At 54.4% G+C, this 20,214-nt stretch overlaps 1 protein-coding gene across 1 annotated transcript in view; it reads right to left on the bottom strand.

Annotated features, from left to right (window-relative positions):
• Positions 1 to 19,887, bottom strand: part of ST14 (ST14 transmembrane serine protease matriptase) — a 59,271-nt gene extending 39,384 nt beyond the window's left edge. The window contains exon 1 of the mRNA XM_069742153.1: positions 19,607 to 19,887. Coding sequence (XP_069598254.1) covers positions 19,607 to 19,645 — 39 coding nt within the window. The 5' untranslated portion in view covers positions 19,646 to 19,887. The remainder of the gene's footprint in view (positions 1 to 19,606) is intronic.
• Positions 19,888 to 20,214: the final 327 nt, after the last annotated feature.

Below are 20,214 nucleotides of genomic sequence, written 5' to 3'. Positions count from 1 at the left end.
GTCATTTTTATCTGCAGGAACCCTCCTCATTACGCCTTTATCTGCAGGAACCCAACTGCTCTGTATCAGCCACAAATCTCTTCACACTATGATGACCACTCTTAAGTTTCTGTGAAATATCTCATGTTTTCACACCTTGTCCGAGGCATTGCACTATATTTAATTTAAGGTCAGGCGCACAACCCTAATAAATGCAGTTAGAGGGAGGTGCAAGAAACCGGTAGTACTTAATGTATCAGAAGAGAAGGCAAGCACTCCCGGAATGCCTGCCCACTACACCACACAAGTATAATATGAAAAAAACAACAAGCTTGATGGGCACACAACAGAAAAACATAAACCACAAGTAACATCATGCGGGGACCCCACTCATAAACCGCCCACCATATATTATATATAGGAATACATACATCATTGAAATACAAAAGGCATATACAGCATATCCAGTGCACCCAAGACAATACAGAAATATAATAATATGGCGGGCACCCAAAATAACCCTGAACAAACTCAGAGTAGGATGTAACCTACAACGGTAAGAAGGACCAACGTAAGAGCAACCTGATGACCAAAAATGCCCAAGCCCGGCCAAAACTGCTGCAAATGCATAAAGATAAAAAACATATAAAGCCAAAAGGCAAAAGCATGTGTGCTGACAGCCGTAGAAGCCAAGGCTGAATGAAAGGGAGCCACAATGAGAGTATGGTCAGAGAGTTACAAATAAAGGCATATGGAGCGTCCACCCAAGAGGGGGACAAGGCAAGATGGAAAGTGGAGCCAACGCGTATCGCCGGGACCTGTGCGGCTTCGTCAGGGGAAGTCACTTTCTATATTGGCTGCATCGGATATACGGTATATGGTTTCTGGATTACAATGATGTGTTCTGCATTTACTACATTGATCTTTTGGAATCCTATATTATATGTGGGGGGTTTATGAGTGGGGTCCCCGCATGTTTTACTCATGTGTTATTGTGTGCCAATAGAGCTGGGTATTTTTTCCTATTATACTTGTGTGTAGTGTGCCGGCATCACGGGAGCGCTTTCCTTCTCTTCGGAGGCATTGCACCATGACGCGTTCTGGCAGCAGACATCCCTTCCCTGCCATACTCAATGAAACCTGCATCTCAAGACGTTTCCCTTTAAGTGGGCCGCTGGCAACCAATTATCACAGGGGTCCGACATTGATATCAGTGATCCAAAGACCCCAAGACACAAACCGTCCATGAGGTTATGGCTAAAACACAAAGTTACATCTTTATTCTTAATATTTTCTCAGTGCCATAATTTGAAGCACAGTTTAGTTACTGCGTCCACTGTGTGAACACCAGCATTACCACATGGTGTCAGGACCCCCTCCTAGGCCCCGCCGGTTACACAGGACCCCCTCCCAGGCCCCGCCGGTCACACAGGACCCCCTCCCAGGCCCCGCCGGTCACACAGGACCCCCTCCCAGGCCCCGCCGGTCACACAGGACCCCCTCCTAGGCCCCGCCGGTCACACAGGACCCCCTCCTAGGCCCCGCCGGTTACACAGGACCCCCTCCTAGGCCCCGCCGGTCACACAGGACCCCCTCCTAGGCCCCGCCGGTTACACAGGACCCCCTCCTAGGCCCCGCCGGTTACACAGGACCCCCTCCTAGGCCCCGCCGGTTACACAGGACCCCCTCCTAGGCCCCGCCGGTCACACAGGACCCCCTCCTAGGCCCCGCCGGTTACACAGGACCCCCTCCTAGGCCCCGCCACTCACACGGGTGTCAGGACCCCCTCCCAGGCCCCGCCGGTCACACAGGACCCCCTCCTAGGCCCCGCCGGTTACACAGGACCCCCTCCTAGGCCCCGCCGGTCACACAGGACCCCCTCCCAGGCCCCGCCGGTCACACAGGACCCCCTCCCAGGCCCCGCCGGTCACACAGGACCCCCTCCCAGGCCCCGCCGGTCACACAGGACCCCCTCCTAGGTCCCGCCGGTTACACAGGACCCCCTCCTAGGCCCTGCCGGTTACACAGGACCCCCTCCTAGGCCCCGCCGGTTACACAGGACCACCTCCTAGGCCCCGCCGATCACACGGGTGTCAGGACCCCCTCCAAGGCCCCGCTGGTTACACAGGAGACCCTCCTAGGCCCCGCCGGTTACACGGGTGTCAGGACCCCCTCCAAGGCCCCACTGGTTATACAGGAGCCAGGACCCCCTCCAAGGTCCCGCCGGATATACAGGAGCCAGGACCCCCTCCTAGGCCCCGCCGGTCACACGGGTGTCAGGACCCCCTCCTAGGCCCTGCTGGTCACACGGGAGCCAGGACCCCCTCCTAAACCCCGCTGGTCACACGGGAGCCAGGACCCCCTCCTAGGCCCCGCTGGTCACACGGGAGCCAGGACCCCCTCCTAGGCCCCACCACTCACGGGTGTCAGGACCCCCTCCAAGGTCCCACTGGTTATACAGGAGCCAGGACCCCCTCCAAGGTCCCGCCGGTTATACAGGAGCCAGGACCCCCTCCTAGGCCCCGCCGGTCACATGGGTGCCAGGACCCCCTCCTAGGCCCCGCCGGTCACACGGGTGTCAGGACCCCCTCCTAGGCCCCGCCGGTCACACGGGTGTCAGGACCCCCTCCTAGGCCCCGCCGGTCACACGGGCGCCATGATGCCCTCTGGTCATGCAGCTCAAATACAGGATTAACTCACTGGATACAGAAAATTGAAACGTCCAATCCTGTCAGTGCTAAGGAGAGGGGCCGCACATCGCCCCAGTATCAGCATTTTCAGGCCTGGGAGACACTGACAGTAGGACAGGAGACTACAATCTATTACTCCCTGTTATCAGCCATTACTGGGGGAGGAGACCACAATCTATTACTCCCTGTTATCAGCCATTACTGGGGGAGGAGACTGTAGGACAGGAGACCACAATCTATTACTCCCTGTTATCAGCCATTACTGGGGGAGGAGACTGTAGGACAGGAGACCACAATCTATTACTCCCTGTTATCAGCCATTACTGGGGGAGGAGACCACAATCTATTACTCCCTGTTATCAGCCATTACTGGGGGAGGAGACTGTAGGACAGGAGACCACAATCTATTACTCCCTGTTATCAGCCATTACTGGGGGAGGAGACCACAATCTATTACTCCCTGTTATCAGCCATTACTGGGGGAGGAGACTGTAGGACAGGAGACCACAATCTATTACTCCCTGTTATCAGCCATTACTGGGGGAGGAGACCACAATCTATTACTCCCTGTTATCAGCCATTACTGGGGGAGGAGACTGTAGGACAGGAGACCACAATCTATTACTCCCTGTTATCAGCCATTACTGGGGGAGGAGACCACAATCTATTACTCCCTGTTATCAGCCATTACTGGGGGAGGAGACTGTAGGACAGGAGACCACAATCTATTACTCCCTGTTATCAGCCATTACTGGGGGAGGAGACTGTAGGACAGGAGACCACAATCTATTACTCCCTGTTATCAGCCATTACTGGGGAGGAGACTGTAGGACAGGAGACCACAATCTATTACTCCCTGTTATCAGCCATTACTGGGGGAGGAGACTGTAGGACAGGAGACCACAATCTATTACTCCCTGTTATCAGCCATTACTGGGGGAGGAGACTGTAGGACAGGAGACCACAATCTATTACTCCCTGTTATCAGCCATTACTGGGGAGGAGACTGTAGGACAGGAGACCACAATCTATTACTCCCTGTTATCAGCCATTACTGGGGGAGGAGACTGTAGGACAGGAGACCACAATCTATTACTCCCTGTTATCCGCCATTACTGGGGGAGGAGACCACAATCTATTACTCCCTGTTATCAGCCATTACTGGGGGAGGAGACTGTAGGACAGGAGACCACAATCTATTACTCCCTGTTATCAGCCATTACTGGGGGAGGAGACCACAATCTATTACTCCCTGTTATCAGCCATTACTGGGGGAGGAGACTGTAGGACAGGAGACCACAATCTATTACTCCCTGTTATCAGCCATTACTGGGGGAGGAGACTGTAGGACAGGAGACCACAATCTATTACTCCCTGTTATCAGCCATTACTGGGGAGGAGACTGTAGGACAGGAGACCACAATCTATTACTCCCTGTTATCAGCCATTACTGGGGGAGGAGACTGTAGGACAGGAGACCACAATCTATTACTCCCTGTTATCAGCCATTACTGGGGAGGAGACTGTAGGACAGGAGACCACAATCTATTACTCCCTGTTATCAGCCATTACTGGGGGAGGAGACTGTAGGACAGGAGACCACAATCTATTACTCCCTGTTATCAGCCATTACTGGGGGAGGAGACTGTAGGACAGGAGACCACAATCTATTACTCCCTGTTATCAGCCATTACTGGGGAGGAGACTGTAGGACAGGAGACCACAATCTATTACTCCTTGTTATCAGCCATTACTGGGGGAGGAGACTGTAGGACAGGAGACCACAATCTATTACTCCCTGTTATCAGCCATTACTGGGGGAGGAGACTGTAGGACAGGAGACCACAATCTATTACTCCCTGTTATCAGCCACATGTGATCACGGCTCCATGTCTCCAGGGCCGACACCATCCTACATGGCCGCATAACGGATCACGGAGTCCGCACACATCAGATATACCAATAAATGGCTGGAGAGAACATCGCCATGGAGAAAAAGCAACGACCACAAGCGGAGCAGATAACAGAGAGCAATGCCATGCTGTGATTACAGCACACGATGCCGGTTCAGACCAAGACCAGATGCTGTGGGCAAGATGGCGGCCAGACAGGTCCCCTCCAAGGAATGCGCAGGGCGCGGCCCATCCTCCTGCCTCCCAGGGGCCACAGAGGGTTTAGCTGTGAGGGTCTCCTCCACCCCACAAGAAGCAGCGACCCCCGACCTCTGTGAGGGGCACAATTACCAACGTGCTGCCATCATGGAAAAAAATGGCACAAATTAACCAATCACATTGCAACTTTCATTTTCTCATGTTGCCATGGCAGCAACAGCCTGCTCTTCAGTGACTTCCTGTCATGTGATCTTCACTCACCAATAAGTGATCAGAGGAGATCACATGACAGGAAGTCCATACAACTATGGGAACCCCAGAGCAAGCGCAATATAACCAATGAGTGCAGCAATGAGCGAAACCGAACCTCGCCGTACGGAGACCACGCCGGCTGCAGCCCCCCGGAACAAAGTCATCAGAGACCCCCCAAATGTGTGCGATGGGGATGATGGGAGTAGTGATACACTGTGTGATAGGAGATTAGATTGTGAGCTCTGGGGTCAGGGATGATGGGAGTAGTGATACACTGTGTGATAGGAGATTAGATTGTGAGCTCTGCGGTCAGGGATGATGGGAGTAGTGATACACTGTGTGATAGGAGATTAGATTGTGAGCTCCGGGGTCGGGGATGATGGGAGTAGTGATACATTGTGTGATAGGAGATTAGATTGTGAGCTCCGGGGTCGGGGATGATGGGAGTAGTGATACATTGTGTGATAGGAGATTAGATTGTGAGCTCTGGGGTCAGGGATGATGGGAGTAGTGATACATTGTGTGATAGGAGATTAGATTGTGAGCTCCGGGGTCAGGGATGATGGGAGTAGTGATACATTGTGTGATAGGAGAATAGATTGTGAGCTCTGTGGTCGGGGATGATGGGAGTAGTGATACACTGTGTGATAGGAGATTAGATTGTGAGCTCTGTGGTCGGGGATGATGGGAGTAGTGATACATTGTGTGATAGGAGATTAGATTGTGAGCTCTGGGGTCGGGGATGATGGGAGTAGTGATACATTGTGTGATAGGAGATTAGATTGTGAGCTCCGGGGTCGGGGATGATGGGAGTAGTGATACACTGTGTGATAGGAGAATAGATTGTGAGCTCTGGGGTCGGGGATGATGGGAGTAGTGATACATTGTGTGATAGGAGATTAGATTGTGAGCTCTGGGGTCGGGGATGATGGGAGTAGTGATACATTGTGTGATAGGAGATTAGATTGTGAGCTCTGGGGTCAGGGATGATGGGAGTAGTGATACACTGTGTGATAGGAGATTAGATTGTGAGCTCCGGGGTCAGGGATGATGGGAGTAGTGATACATTGTGTGATAGGAGATTAGATTGTGAGCTCTGGGGTCAGGGATGATGGGAGTAGTGATACACTGTGTGATAGGAGATTAGATTGTGAGCTCCGGGGTCGGGGATGATGGGAGTAGTGATACACTGTGTGATAGGAGAATAGATTGTGAGCTCTGGGGTCGGGGATGATGGGAGTAGTGATACATTGTGTGATAGGAGATTAGATTGTGAGCTCTGGGGTCGGGGATGATGGGAGTAGTGATACATTGTGTGATAGGAGATTAGATTGTGAGCTCCGGGGTCAGGGATGATGGGAGTAGTGATACACTGTGTGATAGGAGATTAGATTGTGAGCTCTGGGGTCGGGGATGATGGGAGTAGTGATACATTGTGTGATAGGAGATTAGATTGTGAGCTCCGGGGTCAGGGATGATGGGAGTAGTGATACACTGTGTGATAGGAGATTAGATTGTGAGCTCTGGGGTCGGGGATGATGGGAGTAGTGATACATTGTGTGATAGGAGATTAGATTGTGAGCTCTGGGGTCGGGGATGATGGGAGTAGTGATACATTGTGTGATAGGAGATTAGATTGTGAGCTCCGGGGTCGGGGATGATGGGAGTAGTGATACACTGTGTGATAGGAGATTAGATTGTGAGCTCTGGGGTCAGGGATGATGGGAGTAGTGATACATTGTGTGATAGGAGATTAGATTGTGAGCTCTGGGGTCGGGGATGATGGGAGTAGTGATACATTGTGTGATAGGAGATTAGATTGTGAGCTCCGGGGTCAGGGATGATGGGAGTAGTGATACACTGTGTGATAGGAGATTAGATTGTGAGCTCCGGGGTCGGGGATGATGGGAGTAGTGATACATTGTGTGATAGGAGATTAGATTGTGAGCTCCGGGGTCAGGGATGATGGGAGTAGTGATACACTGTGTGATAGGAGATTAGATTGTGAGCTCTGGGGTCGGGGATGATGGGAGTAGTGATACATTGTGTGATAGGAGATTAGATTGTGAGCTCCGGGGTCAGGGATGATGGGAGTAGTGGTACACTGTGTGATAGGAGATTAGATTGTGAGCTCTGGGGTCAGGGATGATGGGAGTAGTGGTACACTGTGTGATAGGAGATTAGATTGTGAGCTCTGGGGTCGGGGATGATGGGAGTAGTGATACACTGTGTGATAGGAGATTAGATTGTGAGCTCCGGGGTCGGGGATGATGGGAGTAGTGATACATTGTGTGATAGGAGATTAGATTGTGAGCTCTGGGGTCGGGGATGATGGGAGTAGTGATACATTGTGTGATAGGAGATTAGATTGTGAGCTCTGGGGTCAGGGATGATGGGAGTAGTGATACACTGTGTGATAGGAGATTAGATTGTGAGCTCCGGGGTCAGGGATGATGGGAGTAGTGATACATTGTGTGATAGGAGATTAGATTGTGAGCTCTGGGGTCGGGGATGATGGGAGTAGTGATACATTGTGTGATAGGAGATTAGATTGTGAGCTCCGGGGTCAGGGATGATGGGAGTAGTGATACACTGTGTGATAGGAGATTAGATTGTGAGCTCTGGGGTCGGGGATGATGGGAGTAGTGATACACTGTGTGATAGGAGATTAGATTGTGAGCTCTGGGGTCGGGGATGATGGGAGTAGTGATACATTGTGTGATAGGAGATTAGATTGTGAGCTCTGGGGTCGGGGATGATGGGAGTAGTGATACATTGTGTGATAGGAGATTAGATTGTGAGCTCCGGGGTCGGGGATGATGGGAGTAGTGATACATTGTGTTATAGGAGATTAGATTGTGAGCTCTGGGGTCGGGGATGATGGGAGTAGTGATACACTGTGTGATAGGAGACTAGATTGTGAGCTCTGGGGTCAGGGATGATGGGAGTAGTGATACATTGTGTGATAGGAGATTAGATTGTGAGCTCCGGGGTCAGGGATGATGGGAGTAGTGATACATTGTGTGATAGATTAGATTGTGAGCTCTGTGGTCAGGGATGATGGGAGTAGTGATACACTGTGTGATAGGAGATTAGATTGTGAGCTCTGGGGTCGGGGATGATGGGAGTAGTGATACACTGTGTGATAGGAGATTAGATTGTGAGCTCTGGGGTCGGGGATGATGGGAGTAGTGATACATTGTGTGATAGGAGATTAGATTGTGAGCTCTGGGGTCGGGGATGATGGGAGTAGTGATACATTGTGTGATAGGAGATTAGATTGTGAGCTCTGGGGTCAGGGATGATGGGAGTAGTGATACATTGTGTGATAGGAGATTAGATTGTGAGCTCTGGGGTCGGGGATGATGGGAGTAGTGATACATTGTGTGATAGGAGATTAGATTGTGAGCTCCGGGGTCGGGGATGATGGGAGTAGTGATACATTGTGTTATAGGAGATTAGATTGTGAGCTCTGGGGTCGGGGATGATGGGAGTAGTGATACACTGTGTGATAGGAGATTAGATTGTGAGCTCCGGGGTCGGGGATGATGGGAGTAGTGATACACTGTGTGATAGGAGTTTAGATTGTGAGCTCTGGGGTCAGGGATGATGGGAGTAGTGATACACTGTGTGATAGGAGATTAGATTGTGAGCTCCGGGGTCGGGGATGATGGGAGTAGTGATATGCAGCGCCCCAGAGACCTGGTCGTTGCAGTATGGCCCCAAGGCGAGCAGCGGTACGTCCGATGGCACTGAAGGAGTTCTCCTGACCAGGTATCACCAGAACACATTACACTTCACACTCCGGCCACTAGGGGGAGAAAAAGGCTTTATTTATTGGGCCACTCCTCACACTGGTAAAACTAGGGGCTGGGGAGGAAGTTAGTCAGAAGCTGACTGGGTTGGATTCAGGCAACATCCCGTGGCAGGGGGTGTTGCAGGGAGAAGGCACAGGGGGGTCCCTGTCAGGCGTGGGAACCTGGCAGGCGCCTAGCGACTGAACAGAATGTGACGGAACCGCGCCTGCACACCTTGCGGCGGTATCCTAAGAAAGAGACACGAAGGGAAGGATATTGTGGAACCGTGTAAATGAGATCAAGCACAAAGGAGAGCCAGTAAGAGTCGTGCCGAGAGAGGAAGGCAACATCTTACTGAGGCGCGTAGTCGGTGGCCGGATCACCGTAGGAGTAACTGACTTCAGGCCTTACTTCAAACTCCGCTGGACAGTTAGTCATAGGTTGGCTGTCTACCTTCTACACCTACGAAGACATAGGGGGCAACATTGGGAGAGGGGCATCTCTAAGGTCCTGGAAGACCTCCAAGCCTTCCCGTCATACGGGTGGCGTCCTAGCCATAACATACCTGGGGGACGTTAGAAACTAGAAACATCTGGAACCAAAGAAAGAGAGAGAGAGAGAGCTGTAGAGAACGAACGAACGAGAACAGCAGTTGTGAGGACTATTCCGAATGCTCAGCTGGGTAGGACTACAACACACAGGCGCTAGTGGTAGGCAACGATTTCCATCTGCGAAGGAAATTCTGGATGTGCCCATCGGACCGGCCGGTCTCTGAAAGCCCTGTTAAACGTACTCTGGACTGAGTGTACTGAAGCCTTCAGTAAAGAGGTAAAGAGACTGCAACCTTGTGTCCTCGTTATTGACTGCACCTCACACCATCACCATCCACCTTACTGGGAAGCCCTGGGGACATACTTCACCTGTGGGAAGGTATACCATCCAGCTGCCATTCCATCACCCCAGCGGACCCCACAGCAGCGTCGGTCACCCTGACCGAACACCACAGGTGGCGTCACGAACCCCTGACAGACTGCATCACCTTTATTGGACACCCCTTAGCAGGGTCGCGGACCGGGTCTAGCCACCGTGACAGCCTCAGAACCGAACCAGAGAGGCCCGGTACCGAAACGCGTGGCCCTGTGTCTGGGGGCGCTCCAACTTGGCGTCACGAACAGGATCGTACTTAAGCCTGAAGAATTGGGTCTTGTGTGCCTTGGAACTGTGATTGAGACTTGTTGGACTGTGATTTATTGCAAAGACTGTGTACTGTTATTGCAGCAAGATTCCCGCCAAAACCGCCGCCATTGCCGCGCCACGAGGAGTGCAGGAGAAGGAGGGCGTGCCATGGGAGGAGACTATCAAAGTGGCGCCAGAAGTGCTGACCGCCCCCTCCAATTGCTGTTGTGGGAGGACGATCTGCCCCGGAGGAGAGGAGAACCGCCCCCTGATTTGCAACGGCGGGAACCAAGACAAGAAGGAGCTCCACCCCCAGGAAATGGAGGAGCAGAGTGTGAGTGCCATTGCAGATCCCGGAGAGGGAATGACGACCAACGGGTGCCCGAACGACGAAGGAATGATCCTGGCTTGTCCCTGTCAGCCGGAGGTAGACCTGGACTCGAATCTGCAGCGGCTGGAAGACTCGGACTTCTTGGGGTCGCAGGCGGAGGAACCAAGTCAGCCTATCCCGAGCACGGAGCCAGCCGATGCGAAGCCATGGAGATCAGAGCCGCCACCGAGAGCCACGTCGGGAGAACCGCAGTTCGAGCCGCAGCCGACTCCAGTGTCCTTATCAACGGAACCGATCGGCATCGGTGGAACCACATCAGACGGAGGTATAGAAGACGCCCCTGCCCTCCTGACCGATCTGGCTCCCGCAACCGCTCTCCGTCCTGACGGTGATCGATTCCCTGCCCCTGAACTGGTGGTTATAGCCCCCGGCACCATGGAGAAGCTGGTGCCTCCGCTACCGACAACTATGGGGACACCACTGTGCGTAAGCTCGGAGGGGGTGATCTTCCAATGGGATAACCCGAGGATAGAGCCAGACGGAACTAGACAGGAGGGCCTCAGCATCGCTGCGCTCACCTGGGAACAATATAAACAATGCCTGATTTTACACTGGAAAGACCGAAAAGAGAGAACAAAGTGACCCACCGAAAGTACAAGGACCAAAGACAGAACGCAGTAAAGGGAGTCCGGTAAAGCGGGGAACTGTGCTAGCCTTTCACCCGAAGCGGGGTTGGGGCTATATACAGGAACCGGGGCTACCGACGGAAATCTTCTTTACTAGCTACAATGTGAAGGAACCGCGCCGCGATTGAGGTGACGGACAGCTGCTACACAGAGGGGACCAGGTGATGTACACCCGCCATCGGAGTGCGCAAGGGTGGTGCGCCCGAAATGTTTGCCGATGCGAGCCGGTAATGGCGCCACCTGCTGTCCTGACTATGACTAACCCTGATTTGACGAACTCCACCCCTGTCACCACAGTGTGCATTATCGCCGCTACTGAACTTGCAACCAAAGCTGACATTCGGATCCAGGCACCGGGTGACCTGGCTGCATCTGAGAGACGAACCCACGACACTGACACCGCATCAGGCGAGAACACGGAACCAGGGCTTCCACGGCCGAGGAGTGTTCGTTACCAATGGATGCCTTGCAACCTATTATAGAACTAAACCTTGGAGATCCGAACGATGTATATAGTTAACTGTTTCCTGCTGTTGCTGCTACTTTAACCCCTTAATGACCGCCAATACGTCTTTTAACTGACCTGAGATATAAGAGAATAGCCTCCCCATACAGGTGACAATCCAGCATCTGTCGGTTGTGCACTATAGCTGACAACTTTCTGCATCAGCCACGATCAGTATTTGCACCTTCTAAATCTGTTTAACCCCTTAGATGCTGCTGTCAATAGTGACTACATCATTATAAATGGTTAACAGAGTGTGGGGGCTTCTTCTTTGTCACAATTGGTGCCCTCAGATCATGATTTTGTGGTCCTGATGTTTGCCATGGCAATTCATGACCAAATAGCGGCCTTAGAGTCTGACGGCTATAGTAATCTGTTTAGAAGTTAGCAACATTTAGGTGGTAAAAATACACATTTTCATTTCTGTCATGCCACTTTGCATTAATTCCTGTAAAGCACCTGAAGGGTTAATAAACTACCTGACAGCAGTTTTCAATATGTTTAGGGGTGCTGTTTCTAAAATGGTATCACGTTTGTGGGTTTCCCAATATATGGGACCCCTAAAGTCACTTCAAACATGGATAAGTCCCTAAAAAAATAAATGTGGTAAATTTCTTTGAAAAAATGAAAAATTGCTGCTACATTTTTAAACCTCCTAAAATGCTAACAAAATAAAATAACATTTTACAAATGGTGCTGATGTAAAGCAGACATGTGGGAAATGTTATTTATTAATGGTTTGCTGTGGTATGACCATCTGGATTAAAGGGATAATCATTCAAATTTAGAAAATTGCTAATTTTGTAACATTTTTCTCAAATTTTTAATATTTTTTATAAATAAACACAAAAAATGTTGAACTAAATTTACCATTATCATAAAGTATAATGTGTCACGAAAAAACAATCTCAAAATCACTGGGATTTGTTGAAGCGTTGCAGAGTTATTACCACATAAAGTGACACTGGTCAGATTTCAAAAATTTGGCTCGGTCACTAAGGGGTTAAACCCGTCCAGGGTTAACTCCTAGGGATCCCTAATGTTTTCTATTTCTTTTCTACGTTTACACAAGTTCATCACTGTTTAAAAGACTGCCGGATCATGGACGGTGAATGATTCAAAACTGCTTTGTATATAGTTTGCACCTTCTTACAGGTGCTCCCTACTGGCTTTACAAGCGAGAGAAGACTTTGCGAAGATGATGCTTCTGGGGTTAGAGAGAGAGTCCTCCTGAGAGATGTAGAAAGATGGTCGGCACAATGGCAGTAGGCCCAGCCAAGGAGCTAGGCGGTCCTGCATTGGTGAAGTTGGAACGGAGAGAGGAGTTGAGTTATATAGCATTTTATAGTAGGCCTTTAGTGGGTTCAGCGTATACGCCCTTAAAGGAAAAGTTAACTTATTGTTCAGAGTTTGCACTTAGTAGAATACCCGGCTGAGTACTGAGAGTTATTTATAGTCAAAAATGTTATTTAAAAATATTTAATCTTGTTTTTGTTTGTAACGTTCAAGTGTCCTTACCTCCCATAAAGGGAAGCACCTTTTCTATTTACTTGTTCTAAGCATTCCAAAATGTGTATGTCTTTTGCTGTATTATATTGTTGTTCTTCTTCCCAGTCCAGGAGTACTGGATTTAACCGGGGAAGGGGGGGGGAGGTAATGCAGCGCCCCAGAGATCTGGTCGTTGCAGTATAGCGCTCTGCCGCTAAGGGGAGTGATGGTACGTCTGATGGCACTAAGGAGTTCTCCTGACCAGGTATCACCAGCACACATTACACTTCACACTCCGGCCACTAGGGGGAGAAAAAGGCTTCATTTATTGGGCCACTCCTCACACTGGTAAAACTAGGGGCTGGGGAGGAAGTTAGTCAGAAGCTGACTGGGTTGGATTCAGGCAACATCCCGTGGCAGGGAGAAGACACAGGGGGGTCCCTGTCAGGCGTGGGAACCTGGCAGGTGCCTAGCGACAGAACAGAACGTTACGGAACCGCGCCTGCACACCTTGCGGCGGTATCCTAAGAGAGAGACACGAAGGGAAGGATATTGTGGAACCATGTAAACGAGATCAGCACAAAGGAGAGCCAGTAAGAGTCGTGCCGAGAGAGAGAGGCAACATCTTACTGAGGCGCGTAGTCGGTGGCCGGAACACCGTAGGAGTAACTGACTTCAGGCCTTACTTCAAACTCCGCTGGACAGTCAGTCATAGGCTGGCTGTCTACCTTCTACACCTACGAAGACATAGGGGGCAACATTGGGAGAGGGGCGTCTCTAAGGTCCTGGAAGACCTCCAAGCCTTGCCGTCATACGGGTGGCATCATAGCCATAACATATCTGGGGGACGTTAGAAACTTGTAACATCTGGAACCAAAGAACAAGAGAGCTGTAGAGAACGAACGAACGAACGAGAGCAGCAGTTGTGAGGACTATTCCGAATGCTCAGCAGGGTAGGACTACAACACACAGGCGCTAGTGGTAGGTAACGATTTCCATCTGCGAAGGAAACTCTGGATGTGCCATCGGACCGGCCGGTCTCTGACAGCCCTGTTAAACGTGCTCTGGACTGAGGATCCTGAAGTCTTCAGTAAAGAGGTAAAGAGACTGCAACCCTGTGTCCTCGTTATTGACTGCACCCTACACCATTACCATCCACCTCACTGGGAAGCCCTGGGGATTTACTTCACCTGTGGGAAGGTATACCATCCAGCTGCCATTCCATCACCCCAGCGGACCCCACAGCAGCGTCGGTCATCCTGACCGAATACCACAGGTGGCGTCACGAACCCCTGACAGACTGCTTTACTACTTTCATTGGACGCCCCTTAGCAGGGTCGCGGACCGGGTCTAGCCACCGTGACAGCCTCAGAACCGAACCAGAGAGGCCCGGTACCGAAACGCGTGGCCCTGTGTCTGGGGGCGCTCCAGATACATTGTGTGGTAGGAGATTAGATTGTGAGCTCCGGGGTCAGGGATGATGCGAGTAGTGATACTCTGTAGGTAACGGCTGCCATAAGAACATGTAGCAGGACGCCGCTGCGCTTCTACTGCAGCCATCAGTGGGAAATGCTGGGCCCTGTAGTCCACAAGTCCAATATACACACACAGGTTGACGGTCCGGGATCTGGAACACTGGATGGTCATAGTCACCCACAGGAAATGCTACAGCGGCTGATAACAGAGAGCAAAAGCCTAGAGTGGTAAGCTGACAAACAACGCAGGAAAAACACTGCAGTCCTATGTAAACTACCCAGCGCACAGAAACCCTCATCTGTACCTAGAAGCCTGACTGACCTTTGTGAACTCAACACGGAGGGTCTGTTACAGTGCATCAGTGCGGACGATCCTCCGTCCCCGGGTCTGTTACAGTGCGTCAGTGCAGATGATCCTCCGTCCCGGGTCAGTTACAGTGCGGACGATCCTCAGTCCCGGGTCTGTTACAGTGTGTCAGTGCGGACGATCCTCAGTCCCGGGTCAGTTACAGTGCGTCAGTGCGGACGATCCTCCGTCCCGGGTCAGTTACAGTGCGTCAGTGCGGACGATCCTCCGTCCCGGGTCAGTTACAGTGCGTCAGATCCTCCGTCCCGGGTCAGTTACAGTGCGTCAGTGCGGACAATCCTCCGTCCCGGGTCTGTTACAGTGCGTCAGTGCGGACGATCCTCCGTCCCGGGTCTGTTACAGTGCGTCAGTGCGGACGATCCTCCGTCCCGGGTCTGTTACAGTGCGTCAGTGCGGACGATCCTCCGTCCCGGGTCTGTTACAGTGCGTCAGTGCGGACGATCCTCCGTCCCGGGTCTGGTACAGTGCGTCAGTGCGGACGATCCTCCGTCCCGGGTCAGTTACAGTGCGTCAGTGCGGACGATCCTCCGTCCCGGGTCTGTTACAGTGCGTCAGTGCGGACGATCCTCCGTCCCGGGTCTGTTACAGTGCGTCAGTGCGGACGATCCTCCGTCCCGGGTCTGTTACAGTGCGTCAGTGCGGACGATCCTCCGTCCCGGGTCTGGTACAGTGCGTCAGTGCGGACGATCGTCAGTCCCGGGTCTGTTACAGTGCGTCAGTGCGGACGATCCTCCGTCCCCGGGGTCAGGTACAGTGCGTCAGTGCGGACGATCCTCCGTCCGGGGTCTGTTACAGTGAGTCAGTGCGGACGATCCTCCGTCCGGGGTCTGTTACAGTGTGTCAGTGAGGACGATCCTCAGTCCTGGGTCTGGTACAGTGCGTCAGTGCGGACGATCCTCAGTCCCGGGTCTGTTACAGTGTGTCAGTGCGGACAATCCTCCGTCCCGGGTCTGTTACAGTGCGTCAGTGCGGACGATCCTCCGTCCCGGGTCTGGTACAGTGTGTCAGTGCGGACGATCCTCCGTCCCGGGTCTGGTACAGTGCGTACGATCCTCCGTCCGGGGTCTGTTACAGTGCGTCAGTGCGGACGATCCTCCGTCCCGGGTCTGTTACAGTGTGTCAGTGCGGACGATCCTCCGTCCCGGGTCTGTTACAGTGCGGACGATCCTTCGTCCCGGGTCTGTTACAGTGCGTCAGTGCGGACGATCCTCCGTCCCGGGTCTGTTACAGTGCGTCAGTGCGGACGATCCTCCGTCCCGGGTCTGGTACAGTGCGTCAGTGCGGACGATCCTCCGTCCGGGGTCTGTTACAGTGCGTCAGTGCGGACGATCCTCCGTCCCGGGTCTGTTACAGTGCGTCAGTGCGGACGATCCTCCATGCCGGGTCTGTTACAGTGCGTCAGTGCGGACGATCCTCCGTCCCGGGTCTGTTACAGTGCGTCAGTGCGGACGATCCTCCGTCCCGGGTCTGTTACAGTGTGTCAGTGCGGACGATCCTCCGTCCCGGGTCTGTTACAGTGCGGACGATCCTTCGTCCCGGGTCTGTTACAATGCGTCAGTGCGGACGATCCTCCGTCCCGGGTCTGGTACAGTGCGTCAGTGCGGACGATCCTCCGTCCCGGGTCTGGTACAGTGCGTCAGTGCGGACGATCCTCCGTCCGGGGTCTGTTACAGTGCGTCAGTGCGGACGATCCTCCGTCCCGGGTCAGTTACAGTCCGTCAGTGCGGATGATCCTCCGTCCCGGGTCTGTTACAGTGCGTCAGTGCGGACGATCCTCCATGCCGGGTCTGTTACAGTGCGTCAGTGCGGACGATCCTCCGTGCCGGGTCTGTTACAGTGCGTCAGTGCGGACGATCCTCCGTGCCGGGTCTGTTACAGTGCGTCAGTGCGGACGATCCTCCGTGCCGGGTCTGTTACAGTGTGTCAGTGCGGACGATCCTCCGTCCCGGGTCTGGTACAGTGCGTCAGTGCGGACGATCCTCCGTCCCGGGTCTGGTACAGTGCGTCAGTGCGGACGATCCTCCGTGCCGGGTCTGTTACAGTCCGTCAGTGCGGACGATCCTCCGTGCTGGGTCTGTTACAGTGCGTCAGTGCGGACGATCCTCAGTCCCGGGTCAGTTACAGTGCGTCAGTGCGGACGATCCTCCGTCCCGGGTCTGGTACAGTGCGTCAGTGCGGACGATCCTCCGTCCCGGGTCTGGTACAGTGCGTCAGTGCGGACGATCCTCCGTCCCGGGTCTGGTACAGTGCGTCAGTGCGGACGATCCTCCGTCCCGGGTCTGGTACAGTGCGGACGATCCTCCGTCCCGGGTCTGGTACAGTGCGTCAGTGCGGACGATCCTCCGTCCCGGGTCTGGTACAGTGTGTCAGTGCGGACGATCCTCCGTCCCGGGTCTGGTACAGTGCGGACGATCCTCCGTCCCGGGTCAGTTACAGTGCGTCAGTGCGGACGATCCTCCGTCCCGGGTCAGTTACAGTGTGTCAGTGTGGCCGATCCTCCGTCCCGGGTCAGTCACAGTGCGTCAGTGCGGACGATCCTCCGTCCCGGGTCTGTTACAGTGCGTCAGTGCGGACGATCCTCCGTCCCGGGTCAGTCACAGTGCGTCAGTGCGGACGATCCTCCGTCCCGGGTCTGGTACAGTGTGTCAGTGCGGCCGATCCTCCGTCCCGGGTCTGGTACAGTGCGGCCGATCCTCCGTCCCGGGTCTGGTACAGTGCGGACGATCCTCCGTCCCGGGTCTGGTACAGTGCGGACGATCCTCCGTCCCGGGTCTGGTACAGTGCGTCAGTGCGGACGATCCTCCGTCCCGGGTCAGTCACAGTGCGTCAGTGCGGACGATCCTCCGTCCCGGGTCTGGTACAGTGTGTCAGTGCGGCCGATCCTCCGTCCCGGGTCTGGTACAGTGCGGCCGATCCTCCGTCCCGGGTCTGGTACAGTGCGGACGATCCTCCGTGCCGGGTCTGTTACAGTGCGTCAGTGCGGACGATCCTCCGTGCCGGGTCTGTTACAGTGCGTCAGTGCGGACGATCCTCCGTGCCGGGTCTGTTACAGTGCGTCAGTGCGGACGATCCTCCGTCCCGGGTCTGGTACAGTGCGTCAGTGCGGACGATCCTCCGTCCCGGGTCTGGTACAGTGCGTCAGTGCGGACGATCCTCCGTCCCGGGTCTGGTACAGTGCGTCAGTGCGGACGATCCTCCGTGCCGGGTCTGTTACAGTCCGTCAGTGCGGACGATCCTCCGTGCCGGGTCTGTTACAGTGCGTCAGTGCGGACGATCCTCAGTCCCGGGTCAGTTACAGTGCGTCAGTGCGGACGATCCTCCGTCCCGGGTCTGGTACAGTGCGTCAGTGCGGACGATCCTCCGTCCCGGGTCTGGTACAGTGCGTCAGTGCGGACGATCCTCCGTCCCGGGTCTGGTACAGTGCGTCAGTGCGGACGATCCTCCGTCCCGGGTCTGGTACAGTGCGGACGATCCTCCGTCCCGGGTCTGGTACAGTGCGTCAGTGCGGACGATCCTCCGTCCCGGGTCTGGTACAGTGTGTCAGTGCGGACGATCCTCCGTCCCGGGTCTGGTACAGTGCGGACGATCCTCCGTCCCGGGTCAGTTACAGTGCGTCAGTGCGGACGATCCTCCGTCCCGGGTCAGTTACAGTGTGTCAGTGTGGCCGATCCTCCGTCCCGGGTCAGTCACAGTGCGTCAGTGCGGACGATCCTCCGTCCCGGGTCTGTTACAGTGCGTCAGTGCGGACGATCCTCCGTCCCGGGTCAGTCACAGTGCGTCAGTGCGGACGATCCTCCGTCCCGGGTCTGGTACAGTGTGTCAGTGCGGCCGATCCTCCGTCCCGGGTCTGGTACAGTGCGGCCGATCCTCCGTCCCGGGTCTGGTACAGTGCGGACGATCCTCCGTCCCGGGTCTGGTACAGTGCGGACGATCCTCCGTCCCGGGTCAGTCACAGTGCGTCAGTGCGGACGATCCTCCGTCCCGGGTCTGGTACAGTGTGTCAGTGCGGCCGATCCTCCGTCCCGGGTCTGGTACAGTGCGGCCGATCCTCCGTCCCGGGTCTGGTACAGTGCGGACGATCCTCCGTCCCGGGTCTGGTACAGTGCGTCAGTGCGGACGATCCTCCGTCCCGGGTCAGTTACAGTGCGTCAGTGCGGACGATCCTCTGTCCCGGGTCAGTTACAGTGCGTCAGTGCGGACGATCCTCCGTCCCGGGTCTGTTACAGTGCGTCAGTGCGGACGATCCTCCGTCCCGGGTCAGTTACAGTGCGTCAGTGCGGACGATCCTCCGTCCCGGGTCAGTTACAGTGCGTCAGTGCGGACGATCCTCCGTCCCGGGTCTGGTACAGTGCGTCAGTGCGGACGATCCTCCGTCCCGGGTCAGTTACAGTCCGTCAGTGCGGACGATCCTCCGTCATTTAAGGCTCGGTTCACATTTCAGCGCCTACGTTACACGGACTGCTCCCAGTGTTGGATAGACTTCGCACACTCGTCTGATGCCAAAGTGTTCATTATATAATACAGTATTCACAAGATTCAAACGTTTCGGTCTGCAAAGGAGCTTCCTCCGTGTGCGCCATGGAGGGCAGGAGGTAGAAAGCAGAGACCCGAGAGACCGCATCACAATAGTAGGATGAGCCGGGAATAGAGGGCGCCAACACCCGGGGCCGGGCTTATCACCGTGCAGAGCGGATCCGGCACCGTTCACACATCCCGGGATGAGGCGCCGCACACCACCCCCGCTCCTACCTGCGGCCGGTGGTTGTACTTGATGTCCGGTTCCTTCATGTTGGCGGCGGCTCGGAGTCTCCGGTGTCCGCGGCCGCTCTCAGGTGCGAGTCTCCAGGTGTGTCCGAGGCCCGGGAGGGATCACGTGACGGAACAGCCCGCCCCCCGCCCGGGTGTGTCAGCGACAGGAGCAGTCACGTGATAAGAGCCCCGCCCACTGTCCAGGTGAGAGGAACTGGGGCGAAACTGCGCAGAGCAAGAAACACCTCCTCCCCGGTATACAGCTCCTCCTCCTCCTCCTCCCCGGTATACAGCTCCTCCTCCTCCTCCTCCCCGGTATACAGCTCCTCCTCCTCCTCCTCCCCGGTATACAGCTCCTCCTCCTCCTCCCCGGTATACAGCTCCTCCTCCTCCTCCCCGGTATACAGCTCCTCCTCCTCGGTATACAGCTCCTCCTCCTCCTCCCCGGTATACAGCTCCTCCTCCTCCTCCCCGGTATACAGCTCCTCCTCCTCCCCGGTATACAGCTCCTCCTCCTCCCCGGTATACAGCTCCTCCTCCTCCCCGGTATACAGCTCCTCCTCCTCCTCCCCGGTATACAGCTCCTCCTCCTCCCCGGTATACAGCTC

This window comes from Ranitomeya imitator, chromosome 10 (genome assembly GCF_032444005.1).
Source record: "Ranitomeya imitator isolate aRanImi1 chromosome 10, aRanImi1.pri, whole genome shotgun sequence".
Taxonomy (NCBI): Eukaryota; Metazoa; Chordata; class Amphibia; order Anura; family Dendrobatidae; genus Ranitomeya; species Ranitomeya imitator.
This window is presented reverse-complemented; position numbering and strand designations above follow the sequence as displayed.